The sequence below is a fragment of the Hemibagrus wyckioides genome, linkage group LG10 (genome assembly GCF_019097595.1).
Source record: "Hemibagrus wyckioides isolate EC202008001 linkage group LG10, SWU_Hwy_1.0, whole genome shotgun sequence".
In the NCBI taxonomy this organism is placed as follows: domain Eukaryota; kingdom Metazoa; phylum Chordata; class Actinopteri; order Siluriformes; family Bagridae; genus Hemibagrus; species Hemibagrus wyckioides.
The window spans coordinates 19,653,083-19,674,818 of NC_080719.1; the positions used below are offsets into that span (position 1 = coordinate 19,653,083).

The window sequence follows — 21,736 nt, forward strand, 5'->3', positions numbered from 1 at the left end:
CCTACTTTGTGTTCCTAATGTGGTTTTGGACATGCAATCTTATTGAAACCTATTTTTACTACATCTGGAATGCTATTTTCAGCAGGTACATATGAATGTTATGGTCAAATGGCATACCTTATCTTATTCCATTCCACAAGGTTTTGTTTTATACATGGTATGTATCATAGGTGCCATATGTGCTAATAAAATTCTTCATTTTTAAAAAAGAAAATATATAGTTATTTTTAATGAACCATTCTAAAGTGGAAAAAACGATAAATAGCTGAAAAAGATCTTTTTTTTCCGTGTTCACAAAACAAGTGGAATGTTTTTATGAGCTCTTGTTTTTTTTGTTTTTCACACCACAACTCCTTTGCAGGTGTTTCAGAAATTATGGGGGTTGCTTTACATGATGTAATCAGTCATCTGTGAATGAAAGAGACAGAAAGAGAGAGCAGAAAAGTGGAAGTGAAATACCAGAAGCTACCTAACACTTTGTCAGGAATCTCCTTTCACACTGTGAGCCGAGCTGCACAGCAGACACAGCAGCCTGCAGATTAGCAGCTCTCTATTTCTCCTCCACATCTGTTCGTTACCCTTGCCTCATTTTTGACTCTGTTGTTGCTTAGCCCTTTTAGCCTTATTTTGCCACATTTTTGACTGGAGCCTGACCTAGCAAAACTTGTGTAGTCCACTTCTTGCCATGTTTTTTTAACCACAACATGTTTTTGAATTTGACCTGCCTTCTGTCTTTGGATGGATCTGTTTCAGTTCAATAAAAAAACTCAGCTGCAACTGTGTCACCTCAGCCAGCCTGTCTCTCAATGTACCACATGACATATTACTGACATTGCAGTGGGACCATGGAAAGCCATTTGAGCTCCAGTTTTTGTTAGGTGAAATATGTAGATCAACCTACATATTTTGCAAATGTGAAGTGGACTGAGACCACATTGTTTTCACCACACACATCAAGGTGACCACAACATGAACCATAAACGATCCTCTGGAGGTGGTCTAAGTACGACTCGCTTGTGGGCCATTTTAAAGTGGTCCGAGATCATTTATTGTGCTCACATATGCACAAAAATTGCTGATTCATCTATCTGAGACCAGTCAAATGGACAAAACACCTTTAAGAACTTTTTTAAGCCAGATGGGACAAATTTGTTGTGATACAAATGAACAAGAAAAACAAAATACACCACTAGCATTTGGAAGGCGCCCTTATCCAGAACGACTTACATTTATCTCATTTATACAGCTGAGCAGTTGAGGGTTAAAGACCTTGCTCAAGGGTCCAGCATTGGCAGCTTGGCAGAGATGGGATTTGAACTGTTCTGTTCCACCATGTCCCTTCCCTGCCCTTTCCCCACTTCCTATTAGTCTGGGTTAGATCCCCTTTTTTGCACTCCATCTGTTTCACTGTTTTAACTAAGGACTGTTTCGATGTGTGTTAATATTTATTGTGATTGCTTTTCCTGCTGTAACCCACAAGCAGAATTATACATAATGGCACAATTAGAGGGACTCGGGATTGTTCAGCCCCACATGTATGACCCTGCCAAGTTATGGAATTATCCCAGCATGCTACTCTTAACTCTCACTTTAGCTTTTGTTTGCTAAACTCACCAGTGAATAGGCTATTCAATATTAATACATACTGTAGTTAATGTGGACAGCTGAGGTGGCCCCACATTTTACATTACAAGGTGAGAAAAACATCTATTATTCTAACCTCATGTTAAAAATATTGTGGCCCACAAGACCAGAACTCGAACTCTATTACAACGCAATCACAGATTCAATGGGAGAAAAAAATCGCGGCTAAAATTTTGTGCAAAAACATTGTGCTTGCATGCACATGTCTAAGCTTGTGTATTCTCTCTGAGTGTGTGTCTGTGTGAGGAGGAGTTGCTATAGCAACAGCTTCCAGCACAGTGTGTGTGAGCACCTCTGCGTCATGTCAGTGTAAACATCTACCTCACTGTCCATTACACTCGTTTACTCCACTCCCTCTTAATCATTCTCGTTCACTCCACTCCCCCAGACGCCTCTCCTGTTTTTGCTCGCTCCACTCCTCCTTCCTTTATTATGCCCACTCCCTTTAGTCCTTCCTCTCCCCCCATTCACTCCATTGCCCAAAAGTCCTCTCCTGCACTCGTTCATCTTCACACATATCTTCAATTTTAGTTCTGCAGAAATTCAATCTTCCTTACTTTATATGTATCTTCAATACAATCTCGCTCCCTAGCCCTTTTCCTTTCCTTCCTTTCTCCCTCCACCTCCCTCATTCGCTCACTCTCCATCTCCTTAGGCATCTCTCATCTTTTCTTACTCTCTTCCCAAATTGTGCCATACTTTCATTCTTCCATTTCCTCCATCCTCCTTGTAAATAGCGCAGCTCTTTCCTATCTCACTCCTCTCTCACTCCTCTACATACCATCTTTTACTTCTGCACACCTCTCCGCCTTAATGTCTTTCCTTCGTGCACTCACTACTTGCCATAACACTGTCTCCTGCACTCGCTCACACTACCACTTCATTCTCTCTGCATCCCAACTTCCTTCAACCTCTTCTTCATTCACTTGTCACGATTTTAATGAAAATCCAATCCTCTCTTCTTCATATACATCTTCCTTCCAATCTCTCACCCCCTCGCTATACTTTCACTCTTCCTTTTTTCATTTGCTCGCTTTCTTTTCCACTCACCCTCTTTCCTGCCTCATTACTTTACTCTTACTTTCCTTCTGCCTCTCACCAACTTTGCTTTTCCTCCCTTATCAGTGCCTTCTTCATCTTCCTTATTGTCTGTCTCTTTCTCTCTCTCTCTCTTTTTTTTATCTTTCCCTAGCACTCTCCCTTATCAAACCCACCTTACCCTTTCGTTTCCCCTCACCGTCCTCATTTCCCCATTGCCTAGCCCTCTCAATCTTTATCACTGTCTTCTACTCGCACTTCACATTATTCGTTTGCTCTGTCCCTACCTTCTCCATATCTCACTTATTCCTCTTTCTTTACCTTTTCATTCTTCTGCCAAGTTGGAGGAAGGTTTCAGAACAACTAGGCCAAGCAGACTAGACTCATTATTACATCTCACAAGCCATAATTCTGTCTCTTTATACCAGTTCCATACACGCTATATGCATTATTAAGACATTTGCACCTTCCAAAATACTTGTGTATTACTTATTGTATAGAAGACATTAGAGTGTATTATTTGTCAGTTTAGTATAGTACCCGTAAGTGCTGTGGAATTCTATTGTAATAGCTGTGATTACACTGTATATAACCTCGTTTATATCTTACAAATACCCTCGTAATATATCTTCTTGCTGTAGCTTTTGAGGTAAATTTACTACTAACTGTATGGTTTTATTTTTCAGTTACGATTATTTTTTTTCTGGCTTATTTGAGTTGGGCAGGAATTTTGGTAGAACTGAAGCCAGGTCTATGAAATCAGAGTTAGCCATCTGTTTACTTTTGCCTTAAATCAACTTCAGAGATTAAATCTTTTTTACCAGAAGCTTTTGGTTGTTCCAATGTTCAGCATTGATTTTCTTTGTCAAGTCACACTCCAGAGTATGAAAGTAGACACAATTAGAAGTATTTCTATTTTCATCTACCCTACTAGGGACAATACAGTGGAACCTCGGCATATGAATGCCCTCCCTTAAGAATTTTCGCCTTAAGTTGTGCATATGTCCGGAAAGCCAACCGAAGCAAGTTTATGAATTTTTTCCATTTTTTTTTCAGTTTTGAAACAGTCAACCCATGATACCAACGTTGCCTCTGGCATACGTTCAAAAGCTATGTGATTTTTTTGCACGTTTTTTGTTGACAGATTGGTAGCATAGGTGGTCTTTTCTATTTTTAGCCCAAACTTTGTGGCATGACTTCCTGTGAGGACCCTTGACATGGAATTCTTGGCTTGGGTCAGTTCTTTGTAAGCAGCCATACAGTTTACATACGCTTCGTATTGGTAATATTGGTCATATTTTTGGGATTATCTGCATATACATTATTTCTTATAGCTAAATTTGTTTCGCAATACAAATTTTCATCTTGAGAACTCGCCTCCAGAACGAATTCAATCCATATGCCCAGGTTCCACTGTATATTCAAGGAAAAATAAAGCAACTGACCGCAAAACTTAGCAACATAGATGGTTAATAAGCAATCGCCAAGCATCATATCTCACTTTAATCTATTTTATTAAACCACATATCATAGCTGCAGAATCGATCTGTGTCTTCTGGAAATTGTCATCCTCTGCTGATCAGTGTACGTTTTAAACCAGCTGGCAGGGAAGTGAAGTGTGTACCAGCTGCAAAACACTAGCACTGTTAGTGAGGTACTCGGAAATGCTGCTGTCAGGATGTGATCTGACACACCCACACAGTCCTGAGCTGACTTTTCTCCAACAGCACTGCAGAGTTAAGATCGTTTTAACTGGGTAGAGTGAAAGGGTTCAGTGTCATTCTGGCTCTAGTATTTTTCTGTGCTGCAAATCTTTTGAGAAAACTAGTTCTGTAGAGCTCTATTATGAATTTGTAGGTTTCTGTTTTTACTTTTCCATTTAATTCTATTTTAATTCCACAGACAGTCAGGAAGAGCATTTCACTGCATTTTGTACTGTGTATGATTCTGTATATGACTAATAATACCTGCTGCACCCCCTGTACATATCACCCCCAGAGCTCACACCCATATCTCTTTATTGGTAATTTATTGTAAATGTCACTCACACACTTCTAGATTAGATTGGATTTGTACATGTATTTTGTACAATGACACTTAAGTTTGAATCAAATCTAATCTAATATTTGAAATAGAATTTTTAATAAGAAGAATAAAACACTCATATTTTGAGCTACATGAGTTGGACTATCAGTAGTGAACATCAGAAGATCAAGAAGAATAGGAAATTAAACAAAGCGGATATAGAATAAAAGACTATAATAATAATAATAATAATAATAATAATAATAATAATAATAATAACACATATGTATTGAACTTGCGAAGGCTTATTGGTTGCCCCCCCCCGTCACTCACTTTCTTTACCATTTACATCACTCTCTCCCACTCTCATTCTCCTTCTCTCTCTCTGTCACCCACTCTCTTTTCCCATGCCTCATTCACATCGCTCTCTCTCTCTCTCTCTTTCTCTCTCTCTCTTTTCTTTCTATTTCTCCCTCTCCCACTCTGCCTGTCACCCACTCTCTTTTCCCATGCCTCATTCACATCTCTCTCTCTCGCTCTCTCTCTCTCTCTCTTTTCTTTCTATTTCTCCCTCTCCCACTCTGCCTGTCACCCACTCTCTTTTCCCATGCCTTATTCACATCTCTCTCTCTCTCTCTCTCTCTCTCTCTCTCTGTCTCTCATCATACCCAGGTTAAGATGCAGAGTAAGTCTCCCTCTCTGGAGCTCCAGGGTGATGTAGTCTCCTCTCTGGCCTTCTCCATGCAGCAGAACACCATTGGCTTGCCTGCTCCGGAAGCGCACTGAGATGACGTTCTTCACTGTGCTCGTGGATTTCTGATTAAAGCGGTACAGCAGAGCGCTGTGCCCGTCAAAGTCTGCCACATCTGACTCTGAAAAGCAGACGAACACATCAGAGAAGTGAGAAGCGGCTGGAACAAATTGACAGCAAAACTCTATTTCGGTCGCAGGATGCGTCACGTCATGCAGCGAGAATCCTAATTTCTTTGGATTTCACGGTAGCACAGGTGCAAGACGTATTTTAAAAGACATGACGTCTGTTTTCATGTTAATTGTTAAATGTTAAACACTATTTCTGGAAATAGACCTACAAACTACCTTGCAATAGAATTCTTCTCACGGCATGTGTGTGAGCTCTGGTGGGAGAACAGATAGGGGATTAAAATCTGTTCTTTAGTTTAATATTTACAAAAGCCTGTCATTTTTAAATAATTTGATTTCATATTGCTTCAGGCCAAAATGAGTTCAGGAGTATATGATAAAAAAAAACATATCATTACAAAAAGTAAGCCAAGTACGATTTAAGATTTAAGTAAGATTTAAGTAGTAATTACAGTTTGCTGTAATCGCTTTGGCTCAGTTCCAAAATAATAATAATAATAATAATAATAATAATAATAATAATAATAAAGTATTTGTTTGATTGTTGATTTATTTATTTATTTATTTATTTATTTATTTATTTATTTATTCTTTATATTAGAACAATACATTAAAATCTCAAAACAATTACTTTCTTGTTCAAACCGGATCTGAATTTGCATGTTCTGGCACAAGTGTGCATAACTACACTTTACACAATAACTGAACGCACATGACCTGATAAGCGAAACTGTCACACTCTTCATACTCGTCACAGCTTCTTAACATTCTCTCATCACATGCAAAATGATCCATTCAGCTATCAAAACCTACAGTCATCAGACCTACATGTATATTATTTAATCTCTTTTTTCTCTACAGTACTGACTTTTCCCTGTAATAGTTTACCTATTGTTGAAATCTCTCTCTGAAAATTTCAGCGTGATACACAATAACGTTCAGCTAGACACAGCTGACATTCTTGCCTTGTACTGTATTGTGTTGTATTGTGTTGTATTGTTTTGTAAGCAGCCTGAATGCACAATAAGTGAAATGAAATTTGTATATAATAAACATGGTTGACTGGCATAAAGAAAAAATAAAACATCTAAACAACTTGACAGGTACAGCTCATACAAATGACAAAAAAAATAATAAATTAAAAAAAATTAATTAATAATTAAATTTTATTTTTATTTATTTATTTGTATTTTATTTATTTATTTAATTTTTTTTTTTTTGAGAGAGAGAGAGACAGAGTTTAAAAAATGTGTCAAAGTGACTGAGAAAAACCTCAATAGCAGAATGACATTTAGACAATGAACATGGAAATCCTTAATATCATTTATAATATAAAAAAGAGTCTAAATCAATGATCCAGATACTGTGTGCCCATGTAACAGGTTTAAATACAGAGACAAAAGCAACACGGAGAAAATATCCAGACACTGTTTGACAGGTTGAGCAGGGAACATACAATTTTAAAAGGAATATTAACATGCCTTTAGGCTATTTCTGATTTCTAAAAAAACATTCCCTTTCACAATTTGAAACCCGCTTTTTGTTTTGTTCTGTTTTGTATTACAGCACAAACCTCGTTACAGAGCAATGAATGAATCAAATCCTTCAGTGTTCCTTGGCTGTCATCAGCTTGACTTCCAATCATTATGAAGTCTTTTCGGTTTGGTTTGTGAGGATGAAAGCGAAAAGACTATCTAAAACTTCAGCAGCCTTGAGAGAGCGTTGTCAGTAATTTCGTCGCTGTCACGGTTGACTTGAAAGAAAGAATTTGCGCTTAGTGAAGTCAAGAGAGGGAAAAAAAAAAAGAAAAGAAGGACACCACGAATCCCCATCAGCTGCAAACAGTCACACGTCTCTTGAGGTGTGTATTGAAAAAGCTAAAAGTGGTGAATACTTGGAATGCATAATCCTCTTCGGAAAAGATGTATTTGGCACATGTACTCACACATTCGCACACTCAGGTGGTTACTGAAACATATGTTAACGCATATGATAATTTGCATGCAACTAATTTGCAGCAACTTCTATACTTTGGATATCAATATTCTAGCATAAGCATAAAATTCGCAACATATCAAACTTTCACTTAAATGCTGGACTCTTCTGCTGCTTTTCTCAGCAAATACGATCAGGATAGCAAGTCATTTGGTAACATAGCACAGCTTTTATTTGAAAATAGAGGATTTACTTCACCATGCTTTATTACACCATTTTACTATGCGACTTTCAATGACACTATATAAATAATCCTGCACTAATACTTCAATTAATCCTTACTCACAGTTCATATAAACTAATGATGAGTTAAGGCATGAACTAATCAGGAAGTAAGAGCAGCTAACCTTAACTACGATTTGAGACTTATAGGTTTATGCATGAGTAACGACCGCCTTATGTGTCTTAGTACATGTTTGGTATTAATTCACATGGAGAAGTAAACTACAACAAACCTGCAGAGACTAAAACACCAGAAAATAATCTTATAAATCTATGGATTTAAATATTAATAGATAATATCATCTGCTAAATGAATAAATGTTACTGTATTAATTTGTGTGTAAAGAAGCAGACCCCTGGGTCCTAGTGCCCCACATCATGTACTTGTACTACAGTGGGATTGGAAGAGAAATGAATAAAGAATGATGCAAATCAGGTTGAGATAAAATGATTGGCGTTTATTATCAGTGTGTCTTTTTACGCTTGATAAGGAGTATCAGTGTAAATGATGAAAGTAATCCAGCGCCATCCATCCATCCATCCAGTGATGTTTGTGTATGCAGCTGTACTGCATATGGCAAATTAAATGAACAATTAAAATTATGCACCTTCAATTTAAATTCTTTCTAATTTAGTTTACATGTTAATGAATACATTAATTAACAAACACATACTAAGATGTACTTCAGGTGCTTGTTATTCATGCCTGAAGTCTTAGGACTCACTTCACTTCAACTCCTTTTAACGTGTCTTGTTTTTTTCTTGTTTTCTAAGTTTAAGAACAAAACTGTGAAAAAAGTTTGAGTTTACTTGCGTTTTTTAAGCAGGTGAACATTCCTTTCTAAATGTAACCATCTTGAAACGTCTTACAGCAAAGTGGTCGGATCACGGTTGTATTCACACTGCACAACTCTCTGGGGGAGCATTCAGTCGCTGCTGTGTTCACACTGCATGATGGATCAGTGACAGGAGGTTTCAAGCTGCATGACTTCACAATAGGAAGATTGTGAAGATTATCTGGTCCGCAAACTGCATTTCACAACCAAATGTATGCGAGAAATGATAAGGAAATAACGCAAGATCACACGTGAGATCAGAGATCTTGCGTGAGACTGGAAATGGAACCCTGCAAAAAGTTCATGAGCCAAATGGTCTGTGTGGGGAACAAGGATTGTGCGTTCTGCTGAATTGACCACATGAATAATTTTGCAATGTGCTGCTGCTGAAGCGGCTGGTCAAGCAAATGTTTCTGCTTTATTTCTGTTTGATGTAATTGTAAAGCTTATTTATTCTGATATAACTATATTTAAGACATTTTTTGTAAAAACACAATTAAACTATAATATTGTGCTCCAACCAAAGCCATGCTCGCTAATATTATGGTCTAAAACTCCTCCCCGAACTGCCTGCTGCCCTGTATCTCACTCTCTCATTGGCTGTAGGTCATCGCCGAGGTATTTTTCAGTCAGAACTCCTTTCACACTGCACGATTTTGATCCAGATATTTAGCATACCAAATATTTCTCCCGTGAAATATTTAGCATGCTAAATATCTGGACCTGTCGGCGACTCAAAGTTAATTCTTCCTATTGTGTAGTCATGCAGTGTGTCACCTCCTGTCACCGATCCATCGTGCAATGTGAACACAGCAGAGACTGAATGCTACCCGAGATAGCTGTGCAGCGTGAACACAACCGTGATCCGATGACTGTGAAAATCATGCAGTATGAACCCGGCATAATGTGCATCGGTTACTCATCGCCGATTCTCTCAGATCGTGTCTTTGATAATTCACACTGCGCGATTGTCACTCGCGTGCACCAGCTCCGATTTGCCTCAGATTTCGGGCATTTGTCGGTGATTTCGCAAAATTAGTTGGCGACAGAATATCAGGGCTAAAATCATGCAGTGTGAACTCGCTATTACTGATGTATGGAAAAACCTGCGGCTGCGTCAAATATGGTAATGAGGCACAGGCGGAAGTGGCAAATTTTTAAAGAATAAAATACATATAATTTTAAGTTTTATATATATATATATATATATATATAAAATTATATGTTTATTGTTTCCTTGCAGCCCGGGACCAAATGATCCATGGCCCAGTGTGTACAGTGTAGTTACAGTGTAGTCAAGGTTATATCTTCATTAGATCCTGCCTTTAGCACATGCCTTTATCTCACTATTAATTCATATGTACGGTAAGGAAGGATTAATTCAGGGATTCGTGCAGTATTATTCATGTTCTTGTTAAGTGACACCAATGAACCAACAACAGCTTCTTTATGGAACAGTCTATGTAGAAAAATTCTAAAAATGAAAATTATTTAAATAACCTAGTGTTACAAGTTATCTCTGTGAAAGTTTGTAAAGTAAAACTTAACAGTTTGATACTCTTCTTGTGACAGGATACTGATTTTCAAGATATAGGAGGTTCTGTTGCTAAATTGCACATGAAACATTTATTCTTTGGACATTTTAGTGTGTGTTTGTGTTAATGTGTGTGTGTGTGGGGGGGTGTTCTTACTGTAACTGCAGCCATAGATCTCCAGTCTGAGCCCTATTCCTCCTGTGGGATTTCCTTCCAGGGGCAAAAGTCGTAGAAATCGAGTCCTGATGGAGTGGAGAAGCTTGTGCTGGACCACCGAGTCCATGTCTGTGTTCCCTGAAAACGTCTGCAGATACAATATTTATGTATGACATATGATGTAAACCACACTCAACAACCAACACGTACATTTCGCTGAAATATCTTTTACGTTTTTTTTTTTGTTTGTTTGTTTGGTTTGGTTTATTACTAGTGGAAGCAAAGAAAGGGCAATGATGCGTTTGATGAGTTTCTTCCTCTCAGTGCAATTAATGATATAATTAAATCAAATGACTTTTCATGACTCGTTCTCCCCACTCTTGTCTTTGTGGCCAGGATTTTTTGTCCTGAGCTATAATTTGCTTCAGGAAGCCGAGTGTATGGGGAGAAACTGAGCACTTCTTTAAACATGGCTGGTAATGCAAACATGAAGTTGTATGTTAGGATTGGGGGGGGGGGGACGAGGCACAAGGCACAAATTGTTAATCAGAAATCAGAAAATAAAATAAAAGATGGATCTTGCATGGTATGGGCAGATGAGAGGGAATGAAGGTATGTGTGAAAGAATAAAACTGGCTGCAATAGCTTTAGCACAAGGAATGATTGCTGTCATGTTTGTTCCCAGCACACCAATTTCGAAACAGAGTCCCAAATAGACCGAACGTGGGAGAAAGATTGGGATGTCGGTAACACTGTAGGATGGTGTAAATGAACCAGGCTTTGTGGGGTGTGTTCTATTATCCTGGCATACAGGGGAGGTCATTATACAAGCAACAAGTCTTGAAATAACTCTTCTTCATCATCACTGCAGAGTGAAAAATATATTTTTTTCGAAGGATGGAAAATTGGTTGGGGAGAGTGGACATAGAGAGAGAGGATTTAAGAGTAAAGGAAAGGAGAAAATAGTGACATAAAGAGCACATAAATATATATTTTTCACAACAGCTTAATCAGACAGCTTAAATTTCTCAAACAGCAGTTAGGACAAGAGGAATGATCGTTTTGATCAATGGTTTTTCTCATTCTTGAGGCCCATTTGACTTGAAAATTATTCACTTTCATAACAACTGGGAACTAAAGCAGCAAATTATACAGAGACAGACAAAATGTCCACTGACATTATGAATGAAAAAGCAGAACATATAAGCAGGAGAAGACGACTTCTTCTCCTACAATTCTCTGGATTGGGGGATATTCATCAAAAATTTGTAATGTCTATAATTATTTTACATATTGTTTAGATAGATACAAATATATAATTTCTCCACAAGCTTATATTAAACTTAAATCAAAAACAGAGCGAGCATGATCAAGTCACGAAGTATTAACGTAAATCAGTTACACCATGAAATTTCACGAGGATGTTGGGAACCGATGGCAAACACATTATGTAGTATTACATTTATTATTTTGGGATTTGAAAATATATACTCAAATCATGCCGACTGTACAAAAACAAGTTCTTAAACAATTTGTTCTAAAAGCAAATCAATAGAATTTGTAGTTATGAATGCCTCCCTTGTGAATTTTTACCTTAAGAATTGAAATTTTGCAAGAAATTTGGCATGCGAAGCATTTTCGGCATACGAATGAACCGAACCTCGGCTAAGTTGCGTGTACGTCCTTGTTTGCATCGGTGGAAAGCCGAGCAAAGTGAGTTTATGCATTTTATGGATTTTTTTTTCAGTCAGCAAAAGCTGTTTTAGAAGAGTCAACCCACAGTACCTATGTTGTCTTCGGCATGCGTTCAAAAGTTTTTTAGGTGGTCTGTTCTATTTTTTATTTTTTTAGCCCAAGTTTGGTGGCACGACTTTGCTTGGCTTGGGTCAGTTCTTTGTAAGCAACCATACAGTTTACATGCAATTCGTACTGGTAATATTGGTAATATTTATGGGTGGCTGGAACGGATTACCTGCATTTACATTATTTCTTATGGGAAAATTCGCAGTGTTTTTCAATACAAAATTTTGCCTTAAGAACTCTCCTCCAGAACAAATTAAATCCATATGATGATTGTCCAAACGCTGCAACATTAGAGATCTTAGCTATGGCTTTAACATTTGTTCACAGTGTATGTCATTTTGTTTTAATGCCTGAATTTATTCATTTTTACAGCATTTAGCAGGTGAGACAGTTCGAGAGGCACGCTGTGTTTCTACACAGAAAAACTAAACTGTAGAGTAGTTTAGGTCAAAATCAACCAGAATACATCAACCACCAAGCACACTGCCAGAAACCGGAGGCTCTGTTGATGCATAAATACATTACTTCACAAATTACAAGTGCCTTATTGTTAAGTGCGTAATTAGTGTTTGGTTAGGTGCTTATTAAACAGATGGGACTTCACTCTGTATGTGATAACAGCCAGTGACTCAGCTATTTACATAACTGCCGGAATTCTTTCCACTACTGGGATGCCAGTACAGAGAGGAGTCAAGTTGCAGGCCAGACCCGAAGTTCAAACAGCTTGAAGAAATGTGCCCATAAAACGAGCAACTCAACAAGGAATCCAGTGAAGAAAACACAGGAGTGGAGATGATGATATGATGAGATGAACTGATGCAGAAAGAACTGATGCATTCTGAATAATGAAGGATTGAATAGGCTCTCTGGAGAGAAACTGCACGACCGAGCGAGATTTTTTGCAAGATGAACGATATCTGATCTTCCAGTGCTACACAGAGGTTTTGTGCACTTAATATTTACTTAAAGAAGTGTACTCAACCATACGTGTGTGTCTGTACAATACTGTAAAACACAAAGGCATTAATAACAAGTATTGTTCAATAAAACAGAACTGACTGAATGATTCAGCAGTTTCTTAAAGTCCAATTTTTGTCTGTTTGTGATCAAGTGAAGAAACAACAACGAGACTCATGTTTAAATGTCACTGATATGGACGTAAGAATGACTGAATTGATAAACACATGCATGAGTACATAAATTTTAGAAAAATCGAATAAATGCCAAATTTCTAAAACACTGAATAAATGAAGGAAGAAATATTAATTGATCAAGACTCATCAATTTTGTGCTTTTGTAGGCAGGACAGTCAATCATAAAACCTCTATTTAAGCAGCGTCCACGTTCCTTCAGATAAAGCGAAGCCGACTTTACTAGTAATTCTCATTCATATTCAAAGATGGTGACTTTTCTGTCTAATCCACCTCCCATGTAAATACTGGGTACTTCATAAGAAGATCCTACTTAACATTAACTTAAATGAATTGGCATAAATCTTTTCCTCACCTGACTTATACGGCACACATGTAGACACACACATTAGTGAGCGCTTTGGTGTTGCTTTAATAAAAGCTCATAGTGATGACTGTTACAGCAGATTTTTACAAATAGCAAAAGGAACAGAGTGAGAATCTCTATCTACTGACAAATCTATCTCAGTATTTTACTTTTATTCAAAGTGTTGTAGTGTTAGCATTTTTATTCATTCAGAATGACATAACTATAAAAAATATGACGATTTCCGTTCGGCCGGTGGAATAGAACACCAGTGTACTGGTCATTCAGGAGCAAATGCAGGAGTAAACTCGAAAAAAATTCACATCAACCACCTCACTCTTGGTTAAGTTTCAGTATAAGCCAAAATGTGTAACAATAACTTGAACTCTGTGACATTTTAGTGTACTTTCTCATGTACCTGTAATGCCTAATGTCATATGCTGTCATAAGAGTAATATAACGCTGTTCTGTAACCACATTGACGGGTGGGTGGGGTGTTGATATTTTAGTCTTTTGTTGTTTTGATATTTAGTCGTTTGTTTAATCATATTTTATTGGTTAACCAACATTTTTCTCTATGGTCAGGTCATAAGTCAGAGCTTTGTGCAGGCCACTTGACTTTTTTCACCCCAACCCATGCGCTTTGTGCACAGGGCTATTATCATAAGACTGACAAACCAGTAAGGTATAAGACTTTAAGGCTTAGAACTGCTTATAACATTCCAAAAATTCCAATTCTTTGCTAATATTTATTCATTCATCATTTATTCATTTATTCATTCACTAACAGCTTCATCCTGGTCAGTGGATATGTAGTGGAGATGAAGTCTATCCCAGGAACACTGGGTGAGAGGTGGGAATAAACCCTGAAGGGGACACTAGTCCTTGACAAGGCATCATGCATTCACTCCATCGTTCATACTTTGAGGAATTTCAGAGTAGCTTGTCATCTTAGTTTCAAAAGATTTCAAAAGCTGAATATGAAACACTATTTATAATCATATTTGGCATAAACACTGGAGAAATGTGGGCTTGAGATCAAAAGATTTTTAGCTTTCATTTTCTATTTACAGCAGAGTTAATTGTTAACAGCTTATAACATGCCAACTTGTATTTTAACCCATTTTTCAAGTGATCAAAAATATTGGAACGCAATAGTTAATTGCTCTAAATGATTACTACTGTTTTGAGGCCTGGGTTTCACCTGTGAAGAATTCATTTTGCTAAAAAGGATAAACCAATATGAAGACCAGAGAGAATATGAAAACCTGTAGGAGAAATGGAAATGAGAAACCAATGGTGTTCCAACAACAAGACATCAGGGCAACAGGGCAGCTGAGGAAAACAGACTTCATGATAGTAGCAACAGAATGCATGAAAGTCTACAGAAACATTCTCTCTGAAATTCTGTCTCTCATATTCATCTTTTGATCTCAAATCAAATGTCTACACTGTATAGCAAAAGGATTTTACTTACATTTCCAACTGAGCAATTAAGGGTTAAGGGCCTTGCACAGGGGCCCCAACAGTGGCAGTCTGGTGGACCTGGGATTCAAACTCGTAACCTTTGAATCAGTAGGCCCACATCTTAACCACTGAATCTACACAGAAGCTCTAGTCAGCTGAATGCATTGTCAGACTGTGCCATACATAACTACTATATCGGTGTGCCATAATATGTATGATACATATTCTAAAAGTGATTATCTCATCACATACATACGTATTGTAAGCCATAGGGTAACACCTGTCAAAAAATGTAGCCTATAACATGTTATTACCTAAACCATACCTAAACATTATTATCTAAACAATTGCTGCTTGTGGTAAGATAAGATAATGTTATGTTATGACATCCTTGGACAGTGATATGACATCAGGTAAGAAGCATGAATGACAGTTTCTGTGTCACGACACAGTATAGGTTACTATAATCAATATCACAGCATACGTCTCATCTTACACAAGACAAGCACATTCTGCTTAATTAAGAGGGATATGACTATAGTGATTCACTACAAGAATGGCCTTCCTTTAAAAAGCCAGGACAAAATATCCATAAACATTTTTTTGATTTGATTGACCTTTTAAGAGTGTGTTAATGGGATCTGTCACTGCGTGATAAATGTGCCAAGCCACAGTAGCTGCTCAAGCTCAAGTCCCCGTCGGTCAATGGCATCGATTTGAGTGGGTGCTGACTTGGACACCAAAACCTCGTTATATGAGATGAAGAGAGGGTGGTCTGTGCAGAAATCCGTAACCGGAAAAAGAAGAACAAAAGCATAACAGCTACGTTGTCAATTCTATTAACAGAATTGAGAGCAGTGAACCTTCTGCTGTATTTGGGATTCAGTTCTAGTTTGAGTTTCAGAAGGTGAGGTGCTGTCCATGCTAGAAGAAGAAGAAGCAGCCTTTATATATCACATATAGATTACAGCACAGTGAAATGCTTTTCTTTGCTCATCCCGGTCTAGCAAGCTGAGGTCAGATGACCATCATACAGCAAATTAATAGCATCTCCCGAAGTGTTTTATTTCTATTTTTCAAGTGTCACAGTTTGTTTCTTAAAAGATTTAAGTGCGTAGAATTTTAATTCTAATTTTACAAGGATACGATAAAAAATAATAACGCTACTAACAATATTCTAGGCAAAGACTGCTATACAAATCTGACTCAGGTGCAGGCAGACCTATGACATGAATGCCGTGTTCAGGTGAGGCCTAGTGGCTGATGGGAATAATAAAACAACGTTAATATTAACATAATTAAATATTAACAAATAACCCTTGACAAAGCATGGACACTGGAGACTCCTTTTTAGTTATGCTAAATAAATGTATTTTTATAGAATATTTTAAGTCAGATAATGTGGAGCATGCACACCATACAGGTTCTTGTAAGTTGTAAGTTGTAACTTGTTATGTCCCCAGATGTTATCAATGGGAGAGGAGATTATAACATTTAGGAAATAGTAGGTTGCATGAGCATGGCTGGTAACGACAAACCCAAAGCGGCTAATGCGAAGTAGATATGTTAATGGGGGGAATAGTAGCTAAACAATGGGGGGGTGAGATATACACAACACAACACAAGAAAACAAAACAAAACAAAAACAATAGAAAAGGTACGCAAGCAGCGCAAAAGAAAAGAAAGGACCAGAACAAAACTTCAATCTAGCTCGCTTATTAACCGTCTAACCTATCTAAGCAAACAAAAGAAAAGAAATATATATATATTTCTGGACATTTTTGTATATATATACATTACACTTATACATTTTTGGAAGTGAGAATAATAAACAAATTATTGAATAATAAACGAACAAATTGATGAAAAAAATGTTTATTCATTCTGTTTGAATCATAGTAATCATAATATTCTTGGATTTTTATGAGTCCAACATGTGGGTGTGATGGTCAGAGGTGCACATACTTTTGGGCATATAGTTGATAGGCAGGCTTTTTCCATCAATATGAATAAAAGCCTATTTCCTTTTTTTTTTAAAGCAAGAACTAATCGAATTGGCGTAAAAGTTTATTCATCCTGTCTGAGTCAGAGTAATTATAATATTCTTGGATTTTTATTAAGAGAGACAATGTTCTAAAGCATACAGCAGGGCTTTCCTTTCTGAAATGGGATTATAACAATGTGTTACTGAGAAGCAGGAAGTAAACGCTTATACACAGCATGAGTTTATAGCCTTCTCAGATGCTTTGGCACATTTCCATAACCATGTACATGGTGAGTAAAACTGTCTTACATGTAAAAGGCGGTAGCTCACTCGAAATCTTGAACTTATTTTTCTAAATTAAACTCTAAATTAAATTAAAAATAATACAGTCAAAATGCTTAAGAATCTTTCTTTTTCCTTTTAAGACTAAGAACAGTGAATTTGCGGGGCATTATTAAATTTCTCCACTTAAACATCTACAATGAGGTCTAATATCGTCTGTAGAATACAGAGTAACATTATTTGCATCCATGTAAGCTGCCATTATCTAGATGTAATAATAAAAAAAAAACACTCATGTCTACTGTCAAAGACGAAGAAGAAGGAATAACCTCACTCAACATTCAAAGACATTTATATATCTGACCACAACATTATAAAATTCAATTCATTCCAATTTTATTTGTGTAGTACAATGGTCATTGTCACGAAGCAGCTTTATAGAATTATCTAAATTCCAGTCACAGTTAGTACTCAGTCAGTAACCATAAATACTGGTGCTATTGGAACACTCTCAGATTGTTATCAGCAATCACAACTGACAGAAAGTCGAAAACTGATCAGTGGATTATCTATTGGGTGCAGATTGATAGTGATAGTGCAGATTGTTATTACCTTTGAGCACCATTAAGTCTGACAAGTCAAGACATTGGCTTATATGGTATTGTGTCTCATTTAAGGCAAGTAAAAGGGCTTTGAGGTGTCACATCCGCCGAAGTCACAGACTCACTGTGTCCTATAATGGAATTCCCAGCAACCACCTGCACGTCCTTGTTCCCAGTCACCATCCTTCTGATTGTGTTTGATTAGTATATTCTGTGTAGCATTTTTGTTTCAGTTTATTCTTTGTAAAGTCAAGGCTCAAATCTATAGTGTCCATGGCTACCAAGCCTGCCATTCTGACATAGATTATAAGTTTTCATGACTTTGTATATTCTATTCATGCTTTTTGCCTAGCCCTGTCTGTACCACAATGTGTGCTTGTTCGACCTTGTTTTTGTCTAAAGTTATTTTGAATTATTTGCTGGGAACTGTTCCTATTTTTGTGAGCTGTTCCTAATAAGCTGACCAGCACTTACTTTCACTCTCCAGCATCTGTGTTCCTGATATAAGGTCAGATGAATCAGATTATAGCGATGACTGCTCTGATATTTGCATTGCATTGATATGAAATTCTTCTCTTTAATATAATGTTATATTGTAGGATGCCGTCATGGCTGTTCCTCATAGCAGAGGTGTCCAAAACTTTTACAATTTGCTCTGAAATTTGTGCAGAATACAGAGAAGGGGCATACAGCGTTGCTGGAAAATGGAGTTCTAAAATTAAATGTATTGATTTCTGTGTGTGTGTGTGTGTGTGTGTGTGTGTGTGTAGTATTGGTTAAGCAGGTATTTTATACTCAGAGAATCAGGAGAACACAGACCAGCAGCATGGTTCTGGAGGCTAAAGTCATCGATCTCACAACTGTCACAATAAACCCAAACTAAACAAAGGATAACTGGAGTCAGTGCAAGTAACCACACCAACCTAAAAATAACTATGTGGAGTCTGAAAAGCATTTTATCACCTGGCTTATCCAGCTTAAAGGCTAGAAATATTTAAAAGGATAATAAAGATTTGTGAAGTTAGTGAAAATTAGTGAAAAACATGTTTGCAGATAACAAGCAATCAAACACAATATATATATTTTATATTATATATTTATATGTACTTGTTGAGCATCCCATTCCAAATTTGGTCCCACTTCCATTCATCTGTGAAGGTTTTCCACTAGATGTTGGAGTGTAGCTGTGGGGATTTGTGCTCATTCAGCTACAAGAGCATTAATAAGATCAGACACTGATGTTGTAAGAGTGAGAAGGTTTGGGGTTCAATCAGTGTTCCAGTTCATCCCAAAGAAGTTCAGTGGGGTTGAGTCAGAGTCAGGGCTCAGTGCAGGACACTTATGGTCTTCCAGCCCAACTTTAACACAAAACATGTCTTCATGGAGCTCTGTGTCATGCTTTGTGTCATGCTGGTAGAGGATTTGAGCTTCTTAGTTCCAGTGAAGGGAAATTGTAAAGCTACAGTGTACAAAGACATTCTAGACAAATGTATGATTCCATCATGTGGGTGTGATGTTCATGGGTGCACATACTTTTGGGAATATAGTTGATAGGCAGCCTTTTCCATCATTATGAATGAAAGCCTGAACAATGAACTAAACGAATTAGCGCAAATGTTTATTCACCCTGTTTGATTCATAGTAATTACAGTCTTGTTGGCTTTTTATTGAGAGCAACAGTAGGCATGTTCTAAAGCATACAGCAGGGCTTTCTTTTCTGAAATGGGATTACAACAGTGCGTTACCAAGAGGCAAGAAGTAAAGGCATATACACAGCATGAGGTTTATAGTTTTTCCACAGATGCTTTGGCACATTTCTAGAAACAGTCTGAAAGGTCTCAAAACATTAAATGCTAGTATCATAACGTACACTGTAAGTAAAACACGAAATCCTGAACAAATTCAACAACTACTGCATCATTCTCACCAAAATACACTAAATTATGCCTTTATACATCACATAAACCAAGACAGTCCAGTGTGAAATAGGGAATCCTGTGGAAAAGGAAGGAGAAGACCTTCTAGACACCTACTGTATCTGACCACAGCATTTCAAATTTCAATTCATTTTTATTTTTTTTTAACAGCTGTCCCAAAGCAGCTTTACAGAAATATATAAATTCAGGTAATAAATTATATAATTTAAATGTATCCCTATTGAGCAAGGTGATGGTGGTGAGTAAAAACTCCATGAGATGATATGAGGAAGAAACCTTGAGAGGAACCAGATTCAAAAATGTAAATGAGACCTGATAAGTGATTTACCAGTAGAGAACCTGTAAACTTGTAAACTTCACAGTTTCACAGTCTGAGCTGCATGTTTGCATGTTCTCTGGGTTCTCCGGTTTCCATCCCAGTCTAAAGACATGCGTTTTTGGTATCACTAAATTGTCCATAGTATGTGATCGGTTGTGCCCTATGATCGACTGGCATCCTGTCCAGCACCTACCCTGCCTTGTGCCCTGAGTCTCCAGGCTCCAGGTTCCCCACAACCTCATAGGATAAGTAGTATATAGAATGGATAGTTGGACTGGATGGATGATATCATTTCTTTTCAAAACATGTTCAGCAGATCCCACTTCTTACGTATGTAATATTTATGCTTTTCACTACATATGATTAGCTTTACTGGGTTTTTACTCAGGCTTCTAGTCATACTGAAACTTTGGCATTTTCAAACATGGAAAGTCTTGTTATACTCAACAGAGCTACTAAAGAATTTATAGCCTAAAAACTATCCTGAAACTAAACTGTATGTAACTTGCCTGCTTCGGGCTTGCAGAATAGAGGACAAATTGTACTTATTTCAGGAGCCTGGTAAGTCTAATGAATGTTCTGACCAAATGACTAATTAGTTTCACACAGTGTCTTGAGAATAATGCTCATCATTTGATGATTGTACCAAAGTATCTGAGAAAAACTGTAATAATGTTTTGTGTCATTTGTTTTGTTAGCAACATCTTATTTCGTGGGTAAGTTTAACTTAGATTTTAAGATCTTTAATGCTAAAAATTGCATTATTAGTTTTAGATAGATAGATAGATAGATAGATAGATAGATAGATAGATAGATAGATAGATAGATAGATAGATAGATAGATAGATAGATAGATAGATAGATAGATAGATAGATAGATAGATAGATAGATAGGCAAGCGTTTGGATCTGAGCAACTTACAAGCACCAAAATTGTGATGCTTTAGCCACAGACCAGTCAAAGTGCCCATGCTCACCCCTGTCCAACAAAAAAAACTTGGATACGTGAGCAACAATGTACATGTGAGCATCAGAACTGGACCAATGTGCAACGGAAAAAAAGGTTGCCTGTTCTGAAGAATCACATTTTCTTTTATATCATGTGGAGAGCAGGGTGTGTGTGCATCACTTATCTGAGGAAGACCAGGATGCACTATGGGTAATGTTCTCAAGTCCTGGTATTCATGTGGATGTCACTTTGACATGTTCCACCTACCTAAACATTATTGCAAAACAAGTACACCCTTTTATAGCAACCCTATTCCCTAATACCAGTGTCCTTTTTCAACAGGATAATGCATCCTGCTACACTGCTAATAATGTTCAGGAATGGTTTGAGGAACATCACAAAGAGCTATAGGTGTTGACTTGGCCTCCAAATTCTGCAGATCTCAATCGGTTACAAACAAGCTGAAGACCCACCTCTCAACTTACAGGACTTAAAGGATCTGTTGCCGCATACCACAGCACACACACACACACACACACACAAACATACACACACTAGTAGATG

General features: G+C 37.3%; 1 protein-coding gene across 2 annotated transcripts in view; it reads right to left on the reverse strand.

The window, feature by feature from the left end:
* The window catches only part of cntnap5l (contactin associated protein family member 5 like), a 95,070-nt gene that overhangs the window by 38,921 nt on the left and 34,413 nt on the right, over positions 1–21,736 (reverse strand). For both annotated transcript variants that reach the window (XM_058401511.1, XM_058401512.1), the window contains 2 exons: positions 10,334–10,481; positions 5,376–5,579 (listed from right to left, as the gene is read on the reverse strand). In XM_058401511.1, the coding sequence (XP_058257494.1) occupies positions 5,376–5,579; positions 10,334–10,481 (352 nt within the window). The remainder of the gene's footprint in view (positions 1–5,375; positions 5,580–10,333; positions 10,482–21,736) is intronic.